Raw genomic sequence first — 23,776 nt, 5'->3', positions numbered from 1 at the left:
GAGCGCCGCAAGGAGTGACCAGGAACAATGGTCACAAGCTGGCGGAGGGAAGGTTTAAGTTGGACATCAGGAGGCGCTACTTCACGGTCAGGGCGGCTAGAGTCTGGAACCAGCTTCCAAGTGAGGTGGTGCAGGCTCCCACCCTGGGGGTTTTTAAGAGGAGGTTGGATGACCACCTTACTGGGGTCATTTGACCCCAGTGCTCTTCCTGCCATGGCGGGGGGTCGGACTAGATGATCTGCTCAGGTCCCTTCTGACCCTAGAAACTATGAAACCTCCTTTACTATCCTTAAGTGGCCTCTGCGCAATGGCTTTGCTTCTCTTTTTGAGAATATTTTTTCTTAACACAAAAAATATCCCTTAAAACAAAGAATGGCTTTTGTGACTGCCTACCCAGGGAGATTCATAAGTATTCTATTCTAGCTACATTCTGTGCTGGATAAGGGTCCACTAAATTAATTCCAGTTAGATCCAAATAATATTATTGATCTCACACTTACTTACTGAAACTTTTTCTGCTGATAGGACCATTTGATCATTTCAGCTCAAAATATTTTGAATAAGAAGAAAAAGATATTTTATGTTCTCATGTTATTATGCTCTTAGTTCAGTATCCCTGAAGTCAGTGGGATTAATCTTATAAGTGAGGATATGCATATGAATAAGAACTATACTAATAAGCCCAGTCATGCTTTAGCTACTTAAATAACTATTTTAAAATCACAGTACTGTGCAGACTGAAGTGGAGTGGGTGCATCCAAAAAATAAGTCTTCAGAACTTTGTCTTTAGATCCCATCTATGCTCTTTTTCCATTAATAGTCTAGCAAACAATTTTACTAATGGAACATGTTAGAAAAGAAGAGGAAAGGTTTCAAGGTAATTTTGGAGAATATTCATAGAAAACAAACTCTCAATTTGTTCAACACAAGCAACCTAATACTAAAACCTTACAACTATTTAATCTGAAAACAAACATGCAACGATTTTCAGACTCAACAAAAAAAATAAGCACAGCTTAACTGTGAATGCTTGACAGTAATGAAATACATATGATCCTCAGACAAGAAGTGAATCACTGAAATGATTTGATAAATAGCTATAAAAAAGCAAATAAACATAAAAATATTATTAAGTCAATTTCTTGTGAGCAATTAACAAGCTGAGAAAAAGGCAAATCTACTGGTCAACCATACAGTTCTGCACCAATGAAAGCTAGGAAAAGATAGGTGAAAAGAAAGGATATTGGAAAAAAGTATGGAAGAGGTTTGGGAACAGGAGCGACTGATTTTTCAGAAAAAGTGTATGAAGCACCATATTGTAACCTGACATTTTTCATAAAAGTACATTTTCCTCCAACAACAAACATGACACATGATAACTATCTGGCTCCTATGCTACAATATGTATGCAAAAAAAGCATTACAGTGTTCCAAACAGATACAGCTAAGTATAATGTAACTAACGTAAGCAGAGCAAAAGCTACCCTGAATAAGAAAAACAAATTTCCTAACAACGGGGCTCAAATACTAGAGAGAAGAGGAACTAAAAATCCTCAGACAGACAACTATGTCTACTGGATTATACAGTGGTCTCCTACAGAGTCTTCTTTCTTTTAAGTCTAAAAACTACACTGGAAAGCAATCAAGAATCTACCATAAGGAACAATAATGCACTGGCTAGAGCTAGAGATGACCTAATAAGTCCGCAATTTGTTCTTACAAAGAAGTGCAAATAACAATAATTAATTTTTCACAAAATTAGTTCAGAAAAGTAAAGATTTAATCAAAATTATTTCACTTAAGGTATGAATATCAATTCACTAAAGTGCTTCATGTTGTAGGGGTTTCTTTTTCTTCATTACAGGGGATTTTCAATTTTCCTCTGATTTTTCTGACATATTTTTGCAAATATTTTCCACGTTCAGAGAATGCTCATCTTTGTAATTGTGACTCATGTACAGAGAGAGAGAAAACCATAAACTGCCAAATTGCAGGGTCACGGAAGGACTACAGAGGCAATTTATTTTTCTTCCATGATTCATTATGGTATAACTGATGATGGTCTTGGGTGGATATATAGATTGATGTGGAAAATCAAGAAACAGGAAAGAGACTGCAAAACACAACAACTGCTTCAAAAAAAGTGCAATAAGACATTTAATACTTTAAAAAACAAAATGTCTCAAAACTGGTATTTTTATACAAACATTCAATTTCTGGAAATCTAGTTGCATAATACATCATTAGTATTCTATGAATAAAATTACATGGGCTCAAATTCTGGCAGCCACTGAGTGGACACTCATATTAGAATATCTTTCATCAGAAGCTTGAAGTGAAATGGCATCAAAGGACACGTTCAGACAAGCACGGATGTGCAGTACGTGGCACTGCAGACATCTGCAGTACCACACATTGCACAGTAAGGCATTCCCCAAGCTGCTACCTTGTAGCATGCAGGAGTTTTCTGACCCTGGGAGATCTATGTGCCCCCCAAAACCAGAGTCTGGCTGACTGGAGCCATGGCTGCAACTCCCCAAGGCCCCCAGGATGCCAGGTAAGACTTTTTGGGGCCGGCATAGTTGCTGGCCACAGCCTCCTCCACCCCACCCAAGGTAACCTGCTGCGCACCACAGAACGTGGCATTGCAATTGCCCAGGGACAAGTAGCAGTGACACAACGTATGCCGTTGCTACTTTCCCCCAGGGAAACAAATGTCCACTCTTATGTGGTTGTGGCCAGCAAGGCTAGTCTGTAATGGATCTTTAACAGGGAAAGGCTCTCCCCATGGAGTTACACACCTTCCCAGGAAGCAGAGGGAGAAACAGGATCTACAGTACACAAAAGTGACTTGACCTGCCACTTTCACAGATAAGTGTAGCCCAGTAAGGGTAGCTAGATTTGAACCTATGTCTATTTGTGTGCGAGTGTGACAGCAGCCCATACAGGCTTTGAGACAGTTGCTTAAGTGTAGCTTGTTTAGGAAGTGATGAGTATAACTGTGGTAGTCTGGGCTTCAACTAAGTATCCAGGATCCTAGGCTTTTGTACTGCCTGCTTTGAGGGCACCTACACATGTACAGATCATAGCAGATTCGATGAAATGAACACGGTATTTACCATGCTGTAGCAGACTCCCATGTCATGTGCATCAGCGCCTCCATGCTGAAAAGTGGCAGTGGGATCACTTTAACTGAAGTTTGTTCTATGAGCTTTAGTTCAAGTGCCCTTGCTGCCATTTTTCAGAGCAGGGATACTGATACATGTGACACTCCAGGAGCTTTAATTAGAGGGGCTCTTGGAACCAATCTAATTAAAGTACCCTCCCTCCCCCAGTCCCAGAGCAAGTCTATAAATACCCCGAGATGCCACAGCCTCACTACTATTGGTATGTGAGTTAGCTATATTAAACCTAACCCTGGAAAGTCGCACATGCTGCAGCCCCTTCTCCCAAAAGCCACATGGACTTTGGGATATTCAAAAGCTGCATTACCCTTGGAGTAAAGTGGGTGGCACTGAAAATGCCACCCTTTGCTAAGGGCTATGTTAAAAACACTACAGGGATGCATAGGGGATATCCACGATTTAAAAAATAAATTATTCCAATTAAGTCCAGAAGGAGTGCTACAATAGGAATAAAAGCCCAGGAAATCAATGAGACCTCAGGTTTCCAGCATCTCCAAAGGCTGAGATTATTCATGTCCCATGAATTTTTTCACCCTATTTCTATTGATTCCAGTTTCAGTAGGCAATACGCTTATGTACTTCTAGAAGAAAGTAACGCTTTATAACAACTGAAGTTTGGGATTCCAGGGTTTCAGTGACTATAATAATTAGATCTTGCTCTACCGGTTTTCAAGATAATGACCACTGAAATTTTGTTGCATTGAGGTAAAAGGGCTGCCCACAAGGCTATAAACTGAAGTTTCCTACAAGCCACAGAGGTTCATATTATAGACTACAGGAAACATGAGAATCTCAGCTTTTGGAGATGCTGAAAACTTGAAGTTATAATGGATTGCCATTCCTATTACCAGATTCCTTCGGGACTTAATATACCAAGTGTTATATTTTAGACCAGTTTATTTTTCAGTTCCTGAAAATAAGTATCTTTATTGTACAATTTTTCTTCATAGTAACACTGCTTCCAAAAGGAATCACCATAATTATATCAACCATCTGTTACCCCTAGTACATGGCCAAAATGTTACTAAGCAACCAAAGTAAAAATCTGGACATTTTATGAAGTGCTGCATAAAGCCTTTTCTATGTAATTGGCAAAATTCATAAGCTGTACAGTGTGCAGTTCCAAGCAAGCATAAATTTCACTCTTTCCATATATAGCTGACATGGACATCAAATTTACTACCATCACTTTTAAAACTCTTAGCAAAAATACAAAAACTTAAGTCTTTTAATTAATCCATAAAAATGACTGCCCTTTCAGGCAAAACAAAACAAAAATTCTCAGGTAATACTAAAAGTAATAAAGATAAAAGCCAAGTCACTTACTATAGCCACAGTGAAGTTGCAGAGGATTTACTTAATCAGTAGCTTTTTGAATAATACAATTACTTATCTTTTAATTCAACAACGTTTGGAAAAAAAGCCAGATTTATATTTGGACATGAATTTCTACAAAATTTGAGTTGTTGTAAAAACAGTTTTGGTTTGATACCATTTCTAAAGGTTGGTAAATTATCAGTATTTGAAGATTAGAAGAACCAGCTCTTCCACCATACTAATATTCCATTAGCAGTCTCTCTTGCACTGAATTTTGCAATTTTTTTGCATTTTTCCTCCAAAGCTGCTTGGAATTTGGGAAACAATTCATAACAAGTCTCAGTTCCTTCTCAGAAGAATTACAGCTCCATACATACAGCAGAGCTAAAAGACTTCCTCTGAATTAATTCTTGTTTGTGCATATCTGGTAGTAAAATGGCCCAGAATTAATACAACATTCCTGCTTGAAGTATAACTAGAACCATAAAAGTCATCATCCTACTTCATGACAATACCTCTGCATGAATTCTGTTGTCTTTTCTAAAGTAAATCTGTTTTCCTCTATGTAAATTTTCACTCATGTTTCCAATTCTCTTTCTATTTTTATCCTCAATAGTATTTGAAATGCGAACAAGTTTGTAGATTTTCATTCGGCATATTTTAAGAACATGGTGTCGGTCTCCTATTCCACATGGTCACTGATAAATTGAGGTAAGACTGGACTTGTAGGGTCCTGATAAACACCTTCCATTTATTCAGTTCATTTCATTATAGCCTTATTCTTAATTTGTGATGTCTTCATTAGTTTCCAATACATCATCAATTTTTGTTAATTACATATTTCAATTTAAGATTTGTTTCAGACAACTCCTGCTTTAGTGGCAGCATATACAAGTTGTTTATTATCATCATGAATCATTTAACAACAATATCACTATTATCACCAACAAGTTGCAATTAGCATGCATTAAGGTATCTTAATTCCTGTAAGGGGCCCCATCACAACTGACGTTATTACTCCTACCCAGTGAAAAGGTTACCAGATAGTTTGGTGGCTTTGGCTTTTCTGTATAATATATACATAATATATAATATAATATTATATGCTGCTCCCCCCACCACACACACACACACACACACACACAGAGAGAAAAGACTTAAACACCACTGACTTTAGCCTATGTGCCTGCACACATAGGCGTGTACAGCGATTTCTTCCTTTTCTTTAGTATTTTTTTCAGTTCAAAATGGCAGGAAAAGTACTTATCATTTCAAAAGTAAACCATTGTAATGTTCCCAACTGGCTTTCACATTTTTTACAACAAGCTACATCAGGTTTTGTATTTTTGTGCCAGACATTTGGGTGGTCAAAATCTCGTAGCCTCTGACCCTCATTCTTTCAATACACCTGAAGTGCACACTACAATCAATGGTTCAGCAACACCCACAGACCTAAATCTATTAACAGTCAAAATCCTGCACTTACGAAGATCAGGAACTTGAGTGACAACCTCTCGGAAGCTTCCAATTAGATTCAGAATTCTGAAATCTAAGACTGCTTTTCTTTTTGGATTTTTTTAAATTTCTTATTATAATTTTAAGACCATTCTAAAGCTAATGACCAAACTGACCATTGCCAAATTTGTCATTTTCAGTTTAGGAACATCTGTTATTCATTCACTTTCTTCCAATTCTTACCCTGCATTTCTAACTGTAGGCTTGAAAGCAAATTGGTGTGTGTTGGGGAAGGAGGGAGGGATGATATACAGTATTTTTCCCACCACATGTATTTTAAAAGCACAAGTGGAAAACCTGGAAATATCCGTATTATTTTCTATTAACAGTTTGCATTCTTCTGTGAGCATGTTTTTGATTGATTATTTGCCAGAGAGTTAGATGAAAAGGGTTTACTAAGAAAGCAAGCAGGAAGGTAAAACTATAGCCTTGGTAAAACATCCCTCAAACACAAAATATTGGTTTACATCTATGAAGTAAATGGACTTCTCAGCACAAAGACAACTAGGCTGTTTGCCTAGAGAAAGAATCTAGAGAGGTAAGCCAATGTTGTGGGGTGATGATCTGTCCCTCAAGGGAGGAAACTGTCAACGGGTACAAGCTGATGCAGACACTAATTGAGAATCAGGGCTGCAGGAAGCAGGCTGCAAAAAAAGGAACAAGGAGACCAAAACTAAGCCACTTCTACCTACCAGCTTGAAAGGATGATAAGCACGTCTCATTCCTTTATGTACTTTCTACCTTTGGGCAAAAGTTAATCACTTTGTTTTGAAGACCGGTAGTTAGCTGTGTTGGGCAGAAGGTAGGACACGGCGGTACATTGAAGAGTGACTGGTTCAGAAAGGCATGAGATTATGTAGGTGACAGAAATCTACTTCTTCAGATACTATGAATAGACATGCAGAAAGAAAGGTATTTTAGTAGAAAGCAGTGTTAAAGTGATACTGTTGTGAAGAGCCAAGAGAAATAAGGAAGGGTACTGTGATACCCAAAAGTGTTTATGTACTAACCATGCAGCTGGTATCATCCACAAAAGTTATTGCCTCTTGCATTTTTAGTAGAAAGGAATTTAAATACAAAGAAAAGGGACAGAGGGTGGAGGCACTGTTGAAAAAGGAAAAAAGAAGGCCTAACATATCAATATGTATAAACAAGGCAGTTAACCAATAAAAGGACTTAGTGGTAAAAAGCTGGAGTTAACAGCTAGACTAGATAATGAGATAGCATTACCTAGTCATTGTTGAGACCATGCTTAACACAATCCAGCCTGTGGATGATTTCTTGTTCCGCAATTTCACATTCAAGTCAATTTTTAAAGCATTGTTGTTTAAAGAAAGCTTCCCTGAGGGCAGTGATGGAAATGTCCAAGGAGGCTCAAGTGTTCTGCCACAGGTTTTTGTGGGTTTCTGGAACTGATGTCAGATCAATATCCATTCATGTTTGTATATAGGGACTGTCCCATCTCTCCAGTGTAGACAACAGAGAGGCACTGTAAACAGATAATGGCACTGGTAGCAGAGCAGGTGAATGAACTCTGGATGATACAATTATAATGTTTAGAGATGATATGGTTTGTACCAATGTGGGGGTACAGTTGGCACCTGTATCTGTAGAAAGGTATATGCGTCTGAGGACTTGATGAGAACTGGAATTAGGTAGTTTTGCTGGAGAGAAGTCATTTGAGTTTGGGAAGAACACCTGTAAGACCTAGTTTTCGTCCCTCTCCCCCAACCCTTCCGTCTTGGCTACCTTGAGGTAGTTGTCATTTTCCAGAAGGAACTGGAGATTATTAAATGATCCATCCAATCTGTTCAAGCTACAGGCATTAAGGAATGACCAGAATTCTGTTGTCCTCGTCACTGTTAGTATTGCAGCAAAGTCCAAGTATAACTGCTAATTTGAGTGGCTGCAATTTTAAGATTGCATTGTAAGTATAGAAAGCCCTATTCATCAACACCGTATAAGCTATCACCTGCTTACAGTGCCCCTCTGCTCTCTACATTGGCAAGAAGGGGCAATTCCTACATGAAAAAAAATGAATAAACAGCAATTTGGCATCAATTGTCTGGTCAATTCTAGTCTCTAAGGTGCCACCCTGCCTTCTGAAGAGTCTGCTTGTGTTTCACTGTATAAAACTAGAGCTCCTTACTTTAAGCCCATGACAGCAACATATTTCAACAGATGCCAGTAATGACTGGTTCAATATGCAACATGGCTGGCAACTGGTGTGCAGCCCAATCAGAGTGACCAGATCACAGGTTCCCACCTTTAAAAGAGGTAGAGACAAACTAGTCACTTGAAAGGAGGACTTGTGACAAGCCAATATATGAAAAATGACACAAAGCAATACCTTTTTTCTTATATCTCAGATGCTTGTACAAGAAATCTCAAACTTTTCTCCAGAAGAACAAAAAGCCATAGTATTATCATAATGAACAAAGAAAGAGGAACAGATTTTCTCAAATTAAATACAGAGAAATCACTTCAAAATCTGAGTTCTAGATTCAACCTTCTCCCAAAAGCAATTGTGTGTATATATTGAGTTTCAGTTCAGAGCAGTGTTTCATGGTATCATTTCTATGATATTTAGACTACCACAATCAAAATACTTTCATTAAGTTCTGATGCAGCTTGGCCTAGAATTGATCAGCCTAGCACCAAAATCCATTATTTTAACTTGAGATTTTGGTACTGTCTCCCCCCTTTCATGTTAGTTTTGCATTTACAGTACTGTATATGACTAAGTTTTTAGTACTCACAGGCTTACCATCTGGACCAGGTTGTCCAGGATAACCATGGTTCCCAGGTTGTCCAGGATCCCCCTGTAGCAGAATAGTTATGCATCAGTGCACAAAGATATAAGAAACAGAAGTTTATAATTAGTATAAAGGAACCTTTACCCTAGCACATTTCTACTTGGGAAACTAGGCCTTCAAGGGACAATGTTCCATAAGCCACTGGCTGCAAGCCCAGACAACTTTTATGGACATTCCTATGAGGCAAAGTGCCTGGTCCAATAATCTCTCCATGGGGAAACTGCCATTGACTTGTATGTAGGGCTTGGAAGACTGGTCCCATATATTATATCCTATATTTAATTTAAAGCATGAAAACAAAACACATGACAAAACTTCCATTAATAGGTATTAATTTAGCAATACCACCCTGAGCCAGGATTTAACAGATGCTTGCTTTTAAAGCCAAAACTCAATAAAAGAAAGAAGCACTATGAACATATTTAAAGCCTTTTAAATCAAAGAAGATTCTCCTTTATACCTTCTCTTCAGGACTTGGTCCAATGCTTACACAGGGCCAAGGTTTTTTTCCAATGATTCCACTGGGGGAGTTTTTGAATCATGCTCATAGAGGAAAAGAAAGTTACCATTCCTCAAAGGTCATGTTTATGATAAGAAAGCAAAAAACACCTTCTTATTCACTGCATTTTCATCTTCTGTGGGTTTTTTGTTTGTTTGTTTTTTGAGAGAGAAAAAACATCCCAGTCCCTGCATAAATTCCATTGACCTTAAAAGAAATATGAATGGGCCCAACACAATTACTTTTTCAGGAACTCTGGATCATCAGTAAACTGGATTTTGTTCAGCTTCATATATTATAAATTCTGTTCCAATTAACAAATCAGTACAGCTGATGAAGATTTAGAGATTATGTCACAAATGGTGATCTAAAACTTAGTTTGACTGTGAAAGTCATCTTTTGACACAGAGTGAAAAGCAATAACAACTCAGTGATTAACAGAATCCCATCATATCATCACATAAAATTTGTACAGAGTCACTAGCAATTTAGATTTTCTTATTGGTTTGGAAGAGGTAGGCTAGCATTTGCAGTATATTCATTCTGAAAGGCAGCAGCCAAAATTTGAATCTATTCTATTAGTAAGTAACACTAGAGCAGATTCCAGTCCTCACTATAGATTCAGGACTTGACAGGGAACACAGAAGTTACAAGGGCTCAAAATGAACTCCCCCAAGTAACTATTTTTAATTAAAATAAAATTAAGAAAAAATTAAGAAATCATTATGAGCAAATTTTTTTTAATCTTAAGGATTTCCTTGTTAAACAATGAACTTCAGGGTGTGAGATTACTTGTTAGATACAAACTAGAAAATCATCTGCAAAAGTACAAACACTTGCCTATTAAAATATATATTTATCATATTTACTCAAAATCAGTATGAAATTTTTTCTTCCCATTCAAAATCTTACCCTGGATTCAAGATGGGGGTTGGGGGTGGCAAACAGCTGCTGCAGCTCTGACTTTGGCCCCAGCAGGGGCTCAATGTTGGAGTCAGAGTCAGATACAGCAGCTGCCTCTGCCCACTCCCTCACCTACCATCCACAGCCTCTGCCTCCATGCTCATCCCCCCCACTACTTACAGTCAGTCACAGCTCTGACCTCATTCCAACCCAGAGCACATGGTAGCTCTTCATAGTTTCACAGTTGGTAGGGTCGGAAGGAACCCAAGTAGATCACCAAGTCCAACCCCCTGCCATGGGCAGGAAAGAATGCTGGGGTCAAACAACCGCGGCTAGGTGATTATCTAGCCTCCTTCTGAAGACCCCCCAGGGTAGAAGCGAGCACCACTTCCCTTGGAAATTGGTTCCAAATTCTAGCCGCCCTGAACGTAAAGTAGTGCCTCCTGATGTCTAGCCTGAATCTACTCTCAGTCAACTTATAGCCGTTACTCCTTGTTACTCCTGGTAGTGCTCGGGGGAACAGGGACTCTCCCAATGCCTGCTGGTCCCCCTTGGCCACTTTGTAGACGCCACCAGATCCCCTCTCAGTCTTCTCTTGTAGAGGCTGAACAGGTTCAGGTCCCATAGCCTCCACTCATAGGGCCTGCCTTGCTGCCACCTGATCATGCGAGTGACCCTCTTCTAGACCCTCTCGATGCTGTCCACATCCCTCCTGAAGTGCAGTGCCCAGAACTGGATGCAGTAATCCAGCTGTGGCCTGACCAGTGTTGCATGAGGGGGAGGATCACCTCCTTGCACCTGCTCGTGATGCATCTGTGGATGCATGACACAGTGCAGTTAGCCTTTCTGACCGCGTCCCCACATTGGTGTCCCATGTTCATTTTGGAATCAATAATGATACCAAGATCCTTTTCTGCCTCTGTACTGACAACAAGGGAGTTCCCCAGCCTGTAGGTATGCTGCTGGTTCTTCCTCCCTAGGTGCAATACCTTGTGCTCGTCAGTCCTGAAACCCATCCTATTCTCATCTGCCCACCTCTGTAACTTGTCCAGATCTAGTTGCAGCCTATCACTCTCCTCCAGTGTGCCCACATCTCCCCACATCTTAGCGTCATCTGCAAATTTGAACAAGGTGCTTTTCACCCCCTCATCCAAGTTGCTGACGAAGATATTAAACAGTGCGGGCCCAAGGACCATGCCCTGGGGGACCCCACTGCCCACATTCTTCCAAGTCGAATAAGACCTGTCCACCGCCACTCTCTGGGTGCGGCCCTCCAGCCAATTTGCGACCCACCTGACTGTGTAGGCATCAACGCCACAATAGCCTAATTTTTTAATGAGAATGGAGTGAGAGACAGTTTTGAAGGCCTTCCTAAGGTCCAGAAAGACTATGTCCACCGTGACACCTGCGTCCAAGAATTTTGTGTCCTGGTCGTAAAAGGCCACCAGGTTGGTCTGATAGGACCTGCCTCAAATAAACACATGTTGGTTGCCCCTAAGCATGATCTCCCCTGCTGGTCCCTCGCAAATGTGCTCCTGGATAATTTTCTCAAAGAGCTTCCCCAGGACTGAGGTAAAACTAAACGGGCCTGTAGTTTCCTGGGTCCTCGTTCCTCCCTTTTTTGAAAATGGGGACCACATTGGCCCTTTTCCCATCCTCTGGCACCTCGCCAGAGCACCACGAGTGCTCATAAAGTTGTGCCAGGGGTTCCGCAATGACCTCTGATAATTCCCTCAGCGCTCTGGGGTGGAGATCGTCAGGACCTGCTGATTTAAACAAGTCTAGTCCCATGAGACGTTCCCGGACTAGGTCTTCGCTGACTCTAGGCCTTTCTTCCATCCAGCCACACAGCAGCAGCAGCAGTAGTTCTAGTGTTCCAGAACTGCTGCAGCTGCTGCTGCAACCACTGCTGTGTGGTCAGGCTGTGGCCAGAGATACCATGTTGTCTCTGCCCTGATCTGGAATGAGGCCAGAGCCATGAATGACAGTAAGCAATGGGAGGGAGGACAGGCACCGGGGATGCAGGCAGCAGGGGGCACAGGCATCACAAAGGATGGAGGCAGATGCTGGGGGTGCAGGCAAGAGGGAGACAGTTGGCAATGTGCAAGGGTCAGGCCACTTGGCCCTGCCACCTGCTCCTCTGTAGCGGGGAGGGGGATGGAAAGAGAGAGAGACAAATTTAGGAAAATCCTCCAAATATTAGATTTTATACATGGAAAGTTATAATAAATGTATAGAATCAAATGTATAGAATCTAATTATTGGGGGGGGTCGACATTAATTTGAAATAAGCTTGGAGTCAGGTAAATACAGTATCCGAAAGTTATTTTATCAGCCGCTGGTAACCTGTCATAGCCTGACTGCCTTATCCACTCTCACTAGCTCCAGCGAGAGCAGAACTGAGCCCAGTGTGACTGCACCCTCACATAGTAACCATACAACATGAAAAGACAAAATAAAAAAAGACCCAAAAAAAAGATGTTTACTTACTTTAGCACCAGGAGGTCCTTGCTTTCCTGGAGGACATACACATGGAGCTGGCGTGGAACCCACATCACTAGGGCCATTCTTGCACTACCAGAAATAAAATCAATCATCAATATAAACATACAAACATTAAATTGACCTTTTGCCATAGAGACTGGAAATGAACTTTTGCGAATATTTTTGCAGCATTCATCCAGACCTGGCTACATAAAACATCAACAAAGAATTTACCTGTTCATTTATGATATCTCAGAGCTCTTGAAACTCCACTTATCTAATCAGATTAGTCAAGTTTATGTTTTAAGTAGTGATGGCTTTGCTCCAGGTATCTATAATAAGATTTCCCCTTTTCCATCTCTAGACTAGACTTATGACTAAATTCTCACAAAATGTACGAATAATCTAATAGTCATCTTTAAAATAATTTAAAATTAACATCCAAAACATCCATTAAATACATCACACTAGCTAGCATTTGTGATGCATTTGTAGTTACTATAAAACAAGTAATCAGTATATTATAAAATATACTTTATTTAAAAATGTTGGGCCTTGGTGTCTCCAAATTTACACTAGTAAAATGTCAGAAGTATACAAAGTAAACTTAGTTATACTAGTATAAAACTGGGTTAACTTGGATAAAAACCAGGCTTATTATCCCTTATGATAAATGAATGTCTTCCACACAGCAGACATCAAAGTTATAAAAAATTTAGATTCTCAGATATAAACTAGTAGATTTTGTATTTAAATTAACACTTCATAGTTTATTTTTTTAGTACTGAACTTCTACACCTGCATAATACTGGCTTTAAAAAGGGGGTCTCGAAAAAGAATTCTTAGAGTAATATTGATGGATTCCATAATTGAAATATGTTTTATTTGCCTCAAAAATAATGATAATCTGTAGCTGAACTAGAGTTACTGGCAGCTATTTTTTCTTACCTCTGCCAAAATAAGGTTTCTTTTCCCCCAATACCTAAATGAGAGTTTAGGAGAAGATGCTTCCTTTTACACACCTAGCACTGACAGTTTTGTTCACTAATAATATAGTTCTGATTAATCAAATTATAATGCTTTTAAGTTTTTCAAACCTTTTTCCATTTCTCGGAATAAGCTGCATATTCCCAAATGGTAAAATAATAGAGTTTACAAAAAGATAAATACTACCTTAAATTCAATTTGAGTGGTCTGTGATCAAGCCTACCTCTCCATTCTGAAATAAAAGAAACACAGTACAAGAGTATAGGAATATGTGAAAAGCAAAAATCAACATGTTTCTAACAAGTGCTAAAAATACTTCATAAATTCTGGCCTGTAGCTAATAGATGCCTTAATGCAAGATTTCCCATATCATTCAATGTACGTGAAGCTACTACTAAAGCACATGAATCAGTGTACCTCTGGGAACTTTTCAAACACTGATCAGTGGGAATTTTAAAGCAAACTACAAAGTTAAAATTAAAAATGAGGTAACCTCCTCAGTTTTATACAGTCAATGAACAGTTCATGTAAGATGTTCTTCAAGGAGTTAAGGTGTCAGTAAAATAAACTACCTTGATTTTTCCTCATTCAATAAAGATATACCCACAATGTATCATTGTGTGGCATCACAGATCCTACAGGACTCAAAGTCTGGGTAAATCCTCTACAGGTGCAAGGGAGTTTGCTTTTTCATTCATTCCCATCTCACTGCAGAGGGCCCATCCACAATCTTAAGACTTGCATAAGTTAAAAGAAGTCTCCAGGACTTGCAATATTACAGAATGATGTGTCCTGAGCTATTTTAGCTGAGAACTATGGCATACCCTCACTTAGTGAATAACCAACATCATTAATCAGCATTGCTTACAGCAGATTTCCCATGCAAGTGCTGAGCAACCTAGCTCAATTTATGAATTACGACACAATTAGAAACCGAGGGAATATGGTCAAAATCCATCTATCCTTTAATTGTATCTTCAGATGTGACCCAATATTTTTGTTTTCATCAAGGTTTCACAGTTAAAGTTAATTTATGTCAAAAGCACATGAAACTGACTGGCAAAAAACAGTATTTTCCTCTTCATTCTTGCCAAACTACTGATAACGTAAATGTGATGGTTTTCATTTGTTTATTTTCTGTATCCCATTAATGAGCTGTTAATATTAAATACTCCTTCAATCAATTTATCTAAATTTAAACATGTTGTAAACCTCAATGCCAAAATTTACAAGAGCATTCAAAACCCAGCAGCTCCCATTATGATGCATATGGCTAAACATTTTCAAAACAGGTCCATACCCAACCACTTATTTGGTATCTATTGGTAAATTAAATCCTTCTGACTCCAATGTGCATGCTATTGAAAATTGGCCTTAACTGATCACATACAAACTGAATCAGTTGTGGGGTTACAAAAGGAGGAAAGAAAAAAAAATGTAATATCTGGATACTGAAAATCTGCACCTAATTTCTTCAAAACTGGCTACAGCATCACATTTTCCTCAGTATTCTCTTTAGCACCAAAACACGCAAAATATACTTTCTATAATACAGACAAGGGCAGCTCCTTAACTCTAATTCAGATGAGTTTGGACACCAAATTATCTGTCATATTTTGAAAAAGAAAAAACTCAGCATTTGGGTGTTTAGCTAATTTGAAAATCTGTTCACATGTGTCATACCAGGAGCTTCTTGGTAGTGAGGACTTCTGTAAATCAAGCCCTTACCTGATTTTCAAATGGGAGCTGAACTGTTTTGCAAATCTGGCCCTTACCATGGGTTCTGAGTGCTTTAGACAACATAGCCCTCATGGCTGCATCCAAATATGCAGGCATATGCGATTTGTGAGGCTGCAAACCTCCTTGTGGCATCACAAACTACATGCAGGGGACATTAAAAATGTGCCCAATGCTACAAATGTGCAGCATGGAGCCAAAATTTGCTACCAGGAAATCCAAAAAGAAAGCCGGGTGGCATATGTGACAGAAGCACGCAACAGAAGACATGGAGGTTCAGTCCTTCAGGGAAACACTCCTGCAGTTGTATCCTGGCTCCTCCAGCACACCAGGAGCCCAGAAGAGCCAGGTAAGGGCAGTTTGCCTGAAGCGGGACAATCTGTCCCTCAACAAAGCATACATGCAGGAGCATACGCTTGCAAAAATTAGCAGCACACATCTGTGCTGCTAATTTTTGCTGCTGCAAGGGCACACCCCTGCACATCTAGATATGGCCTGTGTTTTTAGACTTACATACATAAACAACCATATCTACACTGTCAGACCATGCTAGGGAATGCAACTTTAAAAATACACACTGCCCACTTGCTGCTTGCTCTATTAAATGCTAAAGAATGGCATGGAGCTGCTGTTGGGGAGAGATGATGGACACATCCTATCTCTGCACCAAAAAATAACTACAGGGTCTTGGGATGAGGTAAAAATAGCCCAGTCAGGGTCAGGAAGTGTTAAAACAGCACAGTTTCAGGGCTGTGGAGCAGCTGGGCTCTCTCAGCTTCAGGGCTGTACTGGGGACACTTGTAGACATTTGTTGGGCTGGGTTAACCCAGTTTAGATCAAATTAATCCATGCTGATGTACAGTTCTCATTAGATGAGAACTAACTTTATATCAGGTGTACCATTTTAACCCAAACCTTGTGAATGATTGGACACTCAGCCATTTAGATCACCCTAAGCTAGGTTAGGGTGATCAAAATGTAATGCTTGTATATACCCATAGTCCACACAGAGCAGTAACTAGCAGCCCTGGCATGTTTCCAACATGAGGCTAGTGACCTCCCTAGTTCACTCAAACAGTATGACAACATGCCTTAAGCAACAGAGCAAAGAGAGGTCTGAAGGGACTCCATTGCTGCCTGCCCTGTATTAATCCTGATTATAATAGGACATGGATTTCAATTGTGTTTTGTTCAGAATGGATTGTACAAAAGCCTGGCCTTAATGGAGTCAATCCCCTCCTCAAGTGGCATGACTTCTGATGGGAAATTCTAAATGAGAAGACTAAAAATACAGTTCTGTTAGACAGATAATGGATTTGATAAAGTAAAGGAGTTACCAATGCATGCAATAGTAAAAAATACTGTGCACTTAAAGTGTATAGCTCATATGATAGGCAGAGCTTAAGGCAATGTATATCTCAAAGCACTTGTCACACAAGACTCAGATCTCTTTGCAATGACTTCATATTTGCATCTTACAGTAAGCAATACTGTTTTAAAAATGTATCACCTATTTGAATATTCTAGCAGATGTTCCTCCAAGTCCCAAAGCAAGTTTCTTACAATAGTGGTATAAATGCAGAAATGTTTCTTTCAAAGGGCATAATTAAGATAACTCTATTAATCATTTAGAAAAACAAAGTCAAATGATTTTTGAAAACTTATCCATCATACTCACAAATCCCGGGATTTCACAAGCAGTTTCTCGATTATTTTGTTCTGGGTCACAATAGATTCTTAGTTTCTGTATATCAAACTAGAATTCAAAACAAAGAAAATTGTTCAGAAAAATTTAAATATTGATCACTGGAGATGATCAATGATAGATGTAGTTTTCTTAAATAGTCTCAGTTGACAACATAAGCAAACAAAAAGATCTTTAAAGCCATAAATTCTATACATCATGAGAGGTTGTACTTATAGGGTACTAGCCTTGCTGTTCCTGTCGACTCGTGTACAAATTAAAAGCACAGAGGAAAAAGAAACTTCCCTAAACTCTTAATGCTTTATCTTATTTTTTTGTTTTGTTTGGTTGGGGTTGTTTTGTTTGCTTGTTTGACTGGTTGTGCTTTTGTATGGTTTGTCTTACTTCTGCCTCTGCATAGTGCCAATCCCACTCATACCTAAGGTACTGTGAAAGCTTAATCTCAAATTTTGATCAGAATAATGGGTGGAGTTGGCTGTTCACTGTAGGTACAAAAAGACTCCTGGACTTATCCGGTTTTCAATGCTTCAGCTCTGATCTGGATCACAATGGAGCTTAGGACAGAGTTAGGCACCTAGTTGCTGAAATTGGATCACTTCTGAACATACTCAGAAGCCTAAATACAGGTGCAGACAATGTAAAGCGGAAACATTGAAGACCTGTACAGACAATGTAAAATGGAAACACTTCATGAATGTAGGTTTGTATGAAGTCTTGCATCTACTGGCAAGGACCCAATCTAGATCATTTTTGGTAACATAAGCCCTTAAATTCTACTTACAAGTCCACAAATTCACTACTTATCCGCTTTACCGGGTAAGCAGGAACTTAGGAACATGCATTAGGTGTTTGAGTGTAATTGTTATATTGTTACAAAGTAATACATGTAGTTCTCCACATTGCCCTAGCATTGACCCTGAGGCTAAGTAAACAGTCCAAAAGCCCGAGGCTGAATCAATACATTCTTCTCAGGTTAGTCTAAACCAGGGGTTGGCAACCTGTGGCATGCATGCCGAGCGTGGCATGCAAGGACATTTTCCTTGGCAAGCAGCAGCCAGCCCCAGCTCTGGGTAGCTGCTGCCAACCATGGTGCCCGGGCTGCTCCCAGCAGGGGTTGCAGCATCCCACCTGCATGCTGGGAGCAGCCCAGGATCCTGGCTGGCAGCAGCTCCCCAGAGCCAGGAGGCTCCAAACAGCTGTGCCGGGCTCCGGCATCAGCTCCTTACCGGCATGTGCAGGTGCATCTCAGAGTGGGCGGTGGGAAGGGGCCTGAGGCAGCACGGCCCTGGTCTCTCCCCTGCTCCCAGCACAGAGGTGATGAGCCCAGCACAGCTGTCTGTAGCTGGCTCGAGTTCTGCACAGCTACAGCAAGCAGCAGGCAGGCTGCAAACAGCTGCACCAGGCTGAACAGCTCTGTCATCAGCTCTGTGCTTGCAGCAACTTCACAGGCACCTCGGGGCAGGCTGAGCTGCCCCGCTGTCACCCCTGAGCCTGCGCCTTTCCAGGCTGAAAAGTCCCATGGCTCTCAGCCTCTCGGCATAAGGTCTGTTTTCCTGACCTCTGATCATGCATGTGGGTCTTCTCTGGACTCTCTCAAGCTTCTCCACATCCATTTTGAATTTTGGGGCCCAAAACTGGATGCACTACTCCAGCTGCGGCCTCACCAAGGCCGAGTACAAGGGGAGAATGACGTCCTGGGATTTGCTTGAGAAGTATCTATGGATACAAGGCAGCGTTTTGCTCACTTTACTAGCCGCAGCATCACATTGAAGGCTCATGTTCATCTTGTGGTGAATCATGACCCCCCAAGTCCCTCTAGTCCATAGTACTAATCAGCGTAGCACTGCCAAGCCTATAGACGTGCTGCAGGCTTTTCCTCCCAGGGTGGAGAACCTTGCATTTTTCGGTGTTAAACACCATCAGGTTCTCATCTGCCCATTTCCCGAGCCTGTCAAGATCAGCCTGAATTATCCCCCTGTCCTTAGGTGCGGATGCTTTACCTCAAAGTTTGGTGTCATTGGCAAACTTGGCCAGTCTACTTCTGACTCCAATGTCCACATCACTAATGAAGAGGTTGAACAAAATAGTCCAAGGCCTTGAGGGACCCCACTGGTCACAGGGCACCATGATGATTGACTTCCATCAACCACCACCCTCTGCGTCCGACCACAGAGCCAATTCCCCAGCCAACAGATCATGGTGGACCCGAGGCCACAGTTGGCCAGTTTTGTCAAAAGGTGATCATGGGATATCAGATTGAAGGCTTTTTTAAAGTCACGATATATGACATCAATCTCTTCCCCCTTGTCCAGGTGATAAGTCACCTGGTCGTAAAAGGAAATGAGATTGGTCAAGCAAGACCTACCCGCAACAAAACCATGCTGGCTGTCCCTCAGGGTGTTGCCATCGGCCAGTCCATTAAGAATGACCTCCTTGATGACTTTTTCTAAGACCTTCCCCAGGACAGAGGTTAGGCTGATAGGCCTGTACTTTGCTGGATCCACTTTCCTCCCTTTCTTGAAGATAGGAACCACATTTGCCTTCTTCCAATCATCAGGCACTTCACCAGAGCGCCATGAGCTCTCGAAGATCCATGCCAGGGGCATTGATGGAGGGCAAGGAACCACCCTCACTTAGGCATCCCTGTCCTATAATGGGCAGGGGCGTCTCATGGGACTTGTGAAAGACTGACACAAAGTACCCATTTAGCATATCAGGATGGTTACTGCATATTAGGATATGACATGATGTTGAGAGACTGAATCACAAAAATTGGAGGTGGGGAGGGGTACATTTCAAGTAATAAGGGGCATTTCCCTGGAAGCGAAGAAACTTTTTTTCCCTGCTTTGCACTTTCATTGTTTCTACCAGTCTATTTTAAGTATCTTGAGAACTAAGTCTTACAAAATACTACATTCTTAAAATCTACTTTTCTTAATTTTAGGCAAAATTTCCTGGCGGCGAGATCTATTAAACAGAGGAACTCCCTTCCTAGGAAATTATGAAGGACCTGCAATTGAAGCTATTGAAAAAAATTAGGATTGCTCAAGGGTATAAAAATTGGAAATGGAATAATCCTGTATTGGCAAAAGAGCACATGAAATGACCTATTACATCTCTTGCATCCCTAATTTCTGTGAAACAAATGCCTGACATTACACTAGACATTTGCAACATAAGCCATTCTCTTACACAGAAACATTTTGCAGCATAAAACCTCACTGGGAACAGAGTAACTCAGGCTGCAAAGAGCCCCATCTCCTTTGTGCCACCGTAAAATCGTTTACAGCAGCACAAAGTAAAAGCAAACAGACTTTCAAGCCCTTTATCACACCACAAATACCAAAAATTCTGGCTGCAACAAAAGCTAGTATTCATTTGTGCCACTATTTTGCAGCAAATATTTGTTTGTGGCAGAAGAGCATGGACAGCCCAAAGCTACTCAAGCTCACCAGCTGCCCTGGGCTCAGTCCTGCATGGTACAAATTATTTCTTTATTCAGAATTCCCCCACAGGGAGAATTCCCGGGGAGCACAAGATCAGGACATTGAAGCCCTGTAAGTGCCTGCCCAGTTTTCCCCATTTGCAGTGGCATGAGTCAAGTCAGAATCACCAGGCACACCTTTGCCACCAGGAACACCCAGGCTTTCCTTACTTGCAGAGGCACCCCTCCTGAGTACTGCCCTGCAGGATCAGGCCCCTGAAGCCCTAGGAGCAGCAGAGGCCCAATCCTGTGGGACAGTGGACACTATCCGTTTCACTCAAAGCAGTTCAGCTGAGCCAGAACACATCCTGGCACAGCTGATTGACTTTATTTGGTGACAGCCACTCAGTCACACAAATCATACCATCAACCAGATTTTCTTAATATGTTATAAAATGCATATTCTAAATTGTAGAATCACTATAAATGAGCAAAATGCAGAGTATTTAGGAAGAACTCACTACTCAAAATTCCAGAGGAATCCTGGATATGAGCAACTGAGAAGAAGATGAAAAATACAGTATATGTTTTAATAAAGCACTACTGAAAATTTAAATCAGTATTAGATTTAATCAGCACTGAAGATTTTAATCAAGAGTAGGGAGACAAAAAGGGAAATGTACATTTCAAAGTAATCAAAATAAAATTGTTCTACTGTAAATAACTCCATATTTTTCAGAATTGCCTCTGACCTTCTCAGTCTAATTACTAATGCCTGTTACCACATTGTTATAAAGTAATCACTGGACATTAAAATGTACTACTAATTTATTTCATAATCATTTGGAATGCTGATTGCTTCAATTGTTTTATAAATCCCATGCAGTACTACTTTTCGGTAACAGTTCACAGGAAAAAAACAAAACACTTTACCAGAAGCAGCACCCTCTTTTACAAAAAGGTTTTCTAAATTGGGAAGAATATTTTAGCAATTCAGTATCTCAGCTGTTTCAGTGGCAACTACCTTCCCTCTGCATAAGTAAAGATATAACTAGTGTTGTGTATTTTCACATGACATTTCTTAACAGTGAGAAAAAAAGATTCAGACTTCCCCCTCAGGATGCCTTCAGGCAGTGGTAGAAGGTAAGGGGAAGACAAAGAGCTTGTCATCAATATTGAATACACTCCCAGGGCTTTCTTACACATTAATTTTAGGCAGTTCCTGGAGTGCTTAAACCCAGGATTATCACCACATTAACACATGAAACTAATTTTAACCAAACCGTAGATGGCTTAAAGTTATATCACTTGAGGGCAGGTTTCTCTCTGATGCGCTGTGAAGGAGTGAGAGAGAGAGAGAGTAAACAAAAGCCCTGAGGTGCCTTATGTGCTGGGCAGGGGAGGTCAGGAGAGGAAAAGCTGCCAGCAGCGACAGACAGAGAAAAGTGAAAGCAGGCAATGCTTACAGCATGGAAGGCCGGCAGGGCTACAGCTGGAGACCGGAAGAGAAGAGAAGCAAATTACCACACTTCTGGAGCAGCATCTCACTCTGGATTGGAGGAGGGAGGCTGCTGAGAGGTATTTCCAGCCCCAGAGAGGGGCAGAGGGGGATCAATTCCCCGGGAGCTGCAGAGAGAGGAGCAGCTAAGCGTCCCATCAGGCAAGTGTTGCAAACCCTGCTAGAGAAACGCTGCCAGAGATACAGAGAAGGAGGCAGGTGGAGGTCTGCCCACACAAGGCTTCTAATAATCCCTGGTGAGGAGTGACAGCTGAGGATACAGGAGAGGCCAGAAGAATTGCTGGTTTCAGGTTAGAGCCTCGCTGAACCTGAAGAGATCCCACCCAGACTGTGAATGTTCATGAGTAAGCCAGGGCAGGCCTGTGCCGAGCAGTGACTGGATTAACTGGGGTTTTTTCTGTTATTATTTGGATATGAGAGCCTGACCCCAGGTGACGGGGACATGGACTGAGTCTGACAAAGAGACCGAGAGCATTGGGTTTGACTTTCTTTTGGATATTTGAGTACAGGCCAAGACCAGCCCCTGGAAAGGTGTGTGCTTAACTAATGCCAACAGTCACCCTGGTGGCTGACAATGGAACAGTAGACCAATAGGCAGCATTAAGACCTGGCTGCAGAGAACTACAAATACCATCTGGAGCGGCTAGGGTGAGGTAAAGGGGAGGTTGGAGCCCCACAAAAGAAAACAGGGATTGAGACCTGGTAGGTTCACCTTGGGCATTTGCCTCCTAGCAATATATATCAAAGTCACGGCAGGTGAGAAACATAAGAACAGCTTCCTGGCAGACCAGGTGATCCAAAGTCGAGGTCCACCCTGTCACTGCCTGTAGGGAAACAAGCTCAGGGCAGTGGCAGTGAGCCCTACAACACCAACAGTTGTCACATGCATGTTACGCAACTTGGTGTTGCGTTAAATGAGTGGCCACTACACATAGATGAGCTGCCCAACTTCCAGTTCTCCAGCATTACAGGATGCAGTGCCCCCTTCCCCACCCTCCTGTTCTGTGTGGACAAACTTTCAAGCCCTTGAACTCTACAGGAGGCAGTTCTGACACCCAGCCAACTCCCCCTCCTGCCCCCAAGGTGTCACCTTCCCTTCCCCAGGGTTGCAACCACATACAAACAGCCTGCAGAGCACATGACAGCTAACCAGGTCACTGGGCACAGACAGGTCCTTGATTATGGTCTACTGTGGGCAAGGGGGAAGAAAGTAGGGACAGTGCCTTCCGTCACCACCCCCAGACATCCCAGGAAGCTCAACCAGAACCCCCCATGCCCTAGTCCCAAATTCCAATTTATTAAAATACGTGACCGCCTTGAATTTACTTCATCTTTATTTTTTAAATTCTTTTCTTTATCTTATTCTTCAGTGCCTGATTTTCTTCATTTCACCACCCTTCCCCACCGCCATTTCCTTTCCACATCCCACTTCATTACCCACTCCCATCCTGTTAACTCTCCAGCTCCCAGCTTCATGTTCCCACGCACCCCATCTCATGCACCTCCAACTAGAGCAGGGATAGAAGCCTATCTTGGCATACAAGTCCTGTAGTGGCAACTGACAATTGTAGCTCCTAGTCAGGCCCCAGTTTGCCAGCCCTCTAGTGGCAAGTCACAGATATGCAGAGTTGGTGTTGGATTTAGGACCCAGATGCTTTGTTGGGGGGGGGGGGGAGGGGGGGGGG

At 41.4% G+C, this 23,776-nt stretch overlaps 1 protein-coding gene across 2 annotated transcripts in view; it reads right to left on the bottom strand.

Moving 5' to 3' along the window:
- LOC109299990 (collagen alpha-1(XXI) chain-like) overlaps positions 1-23,776 on the bottom strand; it is a 200,378-nt gene that overhangs the window by 156,326 nt on the left and 20,276 nt on the right. The window contains exons 6-9 of one of the 2 annotated variants that reach the window (XM_019520549.1): positions 17,122-17,199; positions 13,930-13,938; positions 12,726-12,809; positions 8,777-8,839 (exon numbers count right to left, since the gene is read on the bottom strand). In XM_019520549.1, the coding sequence (XP_019376094.1) occupies positions 8,777-8,839; positions 12,726-12,809; positions 13,930-13,938; positions 17,122-17,199 (234 nt within the window). Of the gene's footprint in view, positions 1-8,776; positions 8,840-12,725; positions 12,810-13,929; positions 13,939-17,121; positions 17,205-23,776 lie in introns of those variants that run through there. The other variant, XM_019520551.1, reaches the window with a different exon arrangement.

Source organism: Gavialis gangeticus, unplaced genomic scaffold (assembly GCF_001723915.1).
Source record: "Gavialis gangeticus isolate Ggan-Ray unplaced genomic scaffold, GavGan_comp1, whole genome shotgun sequence".
Classification (NCBI taxonomy): Eukaryota; Metazoa; Chordata; order Crocodylia; family Gavialidae; genus Gavialis; species Gavialis gangeticus.
Note: the sequence above shows the minus strand (reverse complement) of the source record. Positions and strands in the feature narration are given on the sequence as shown.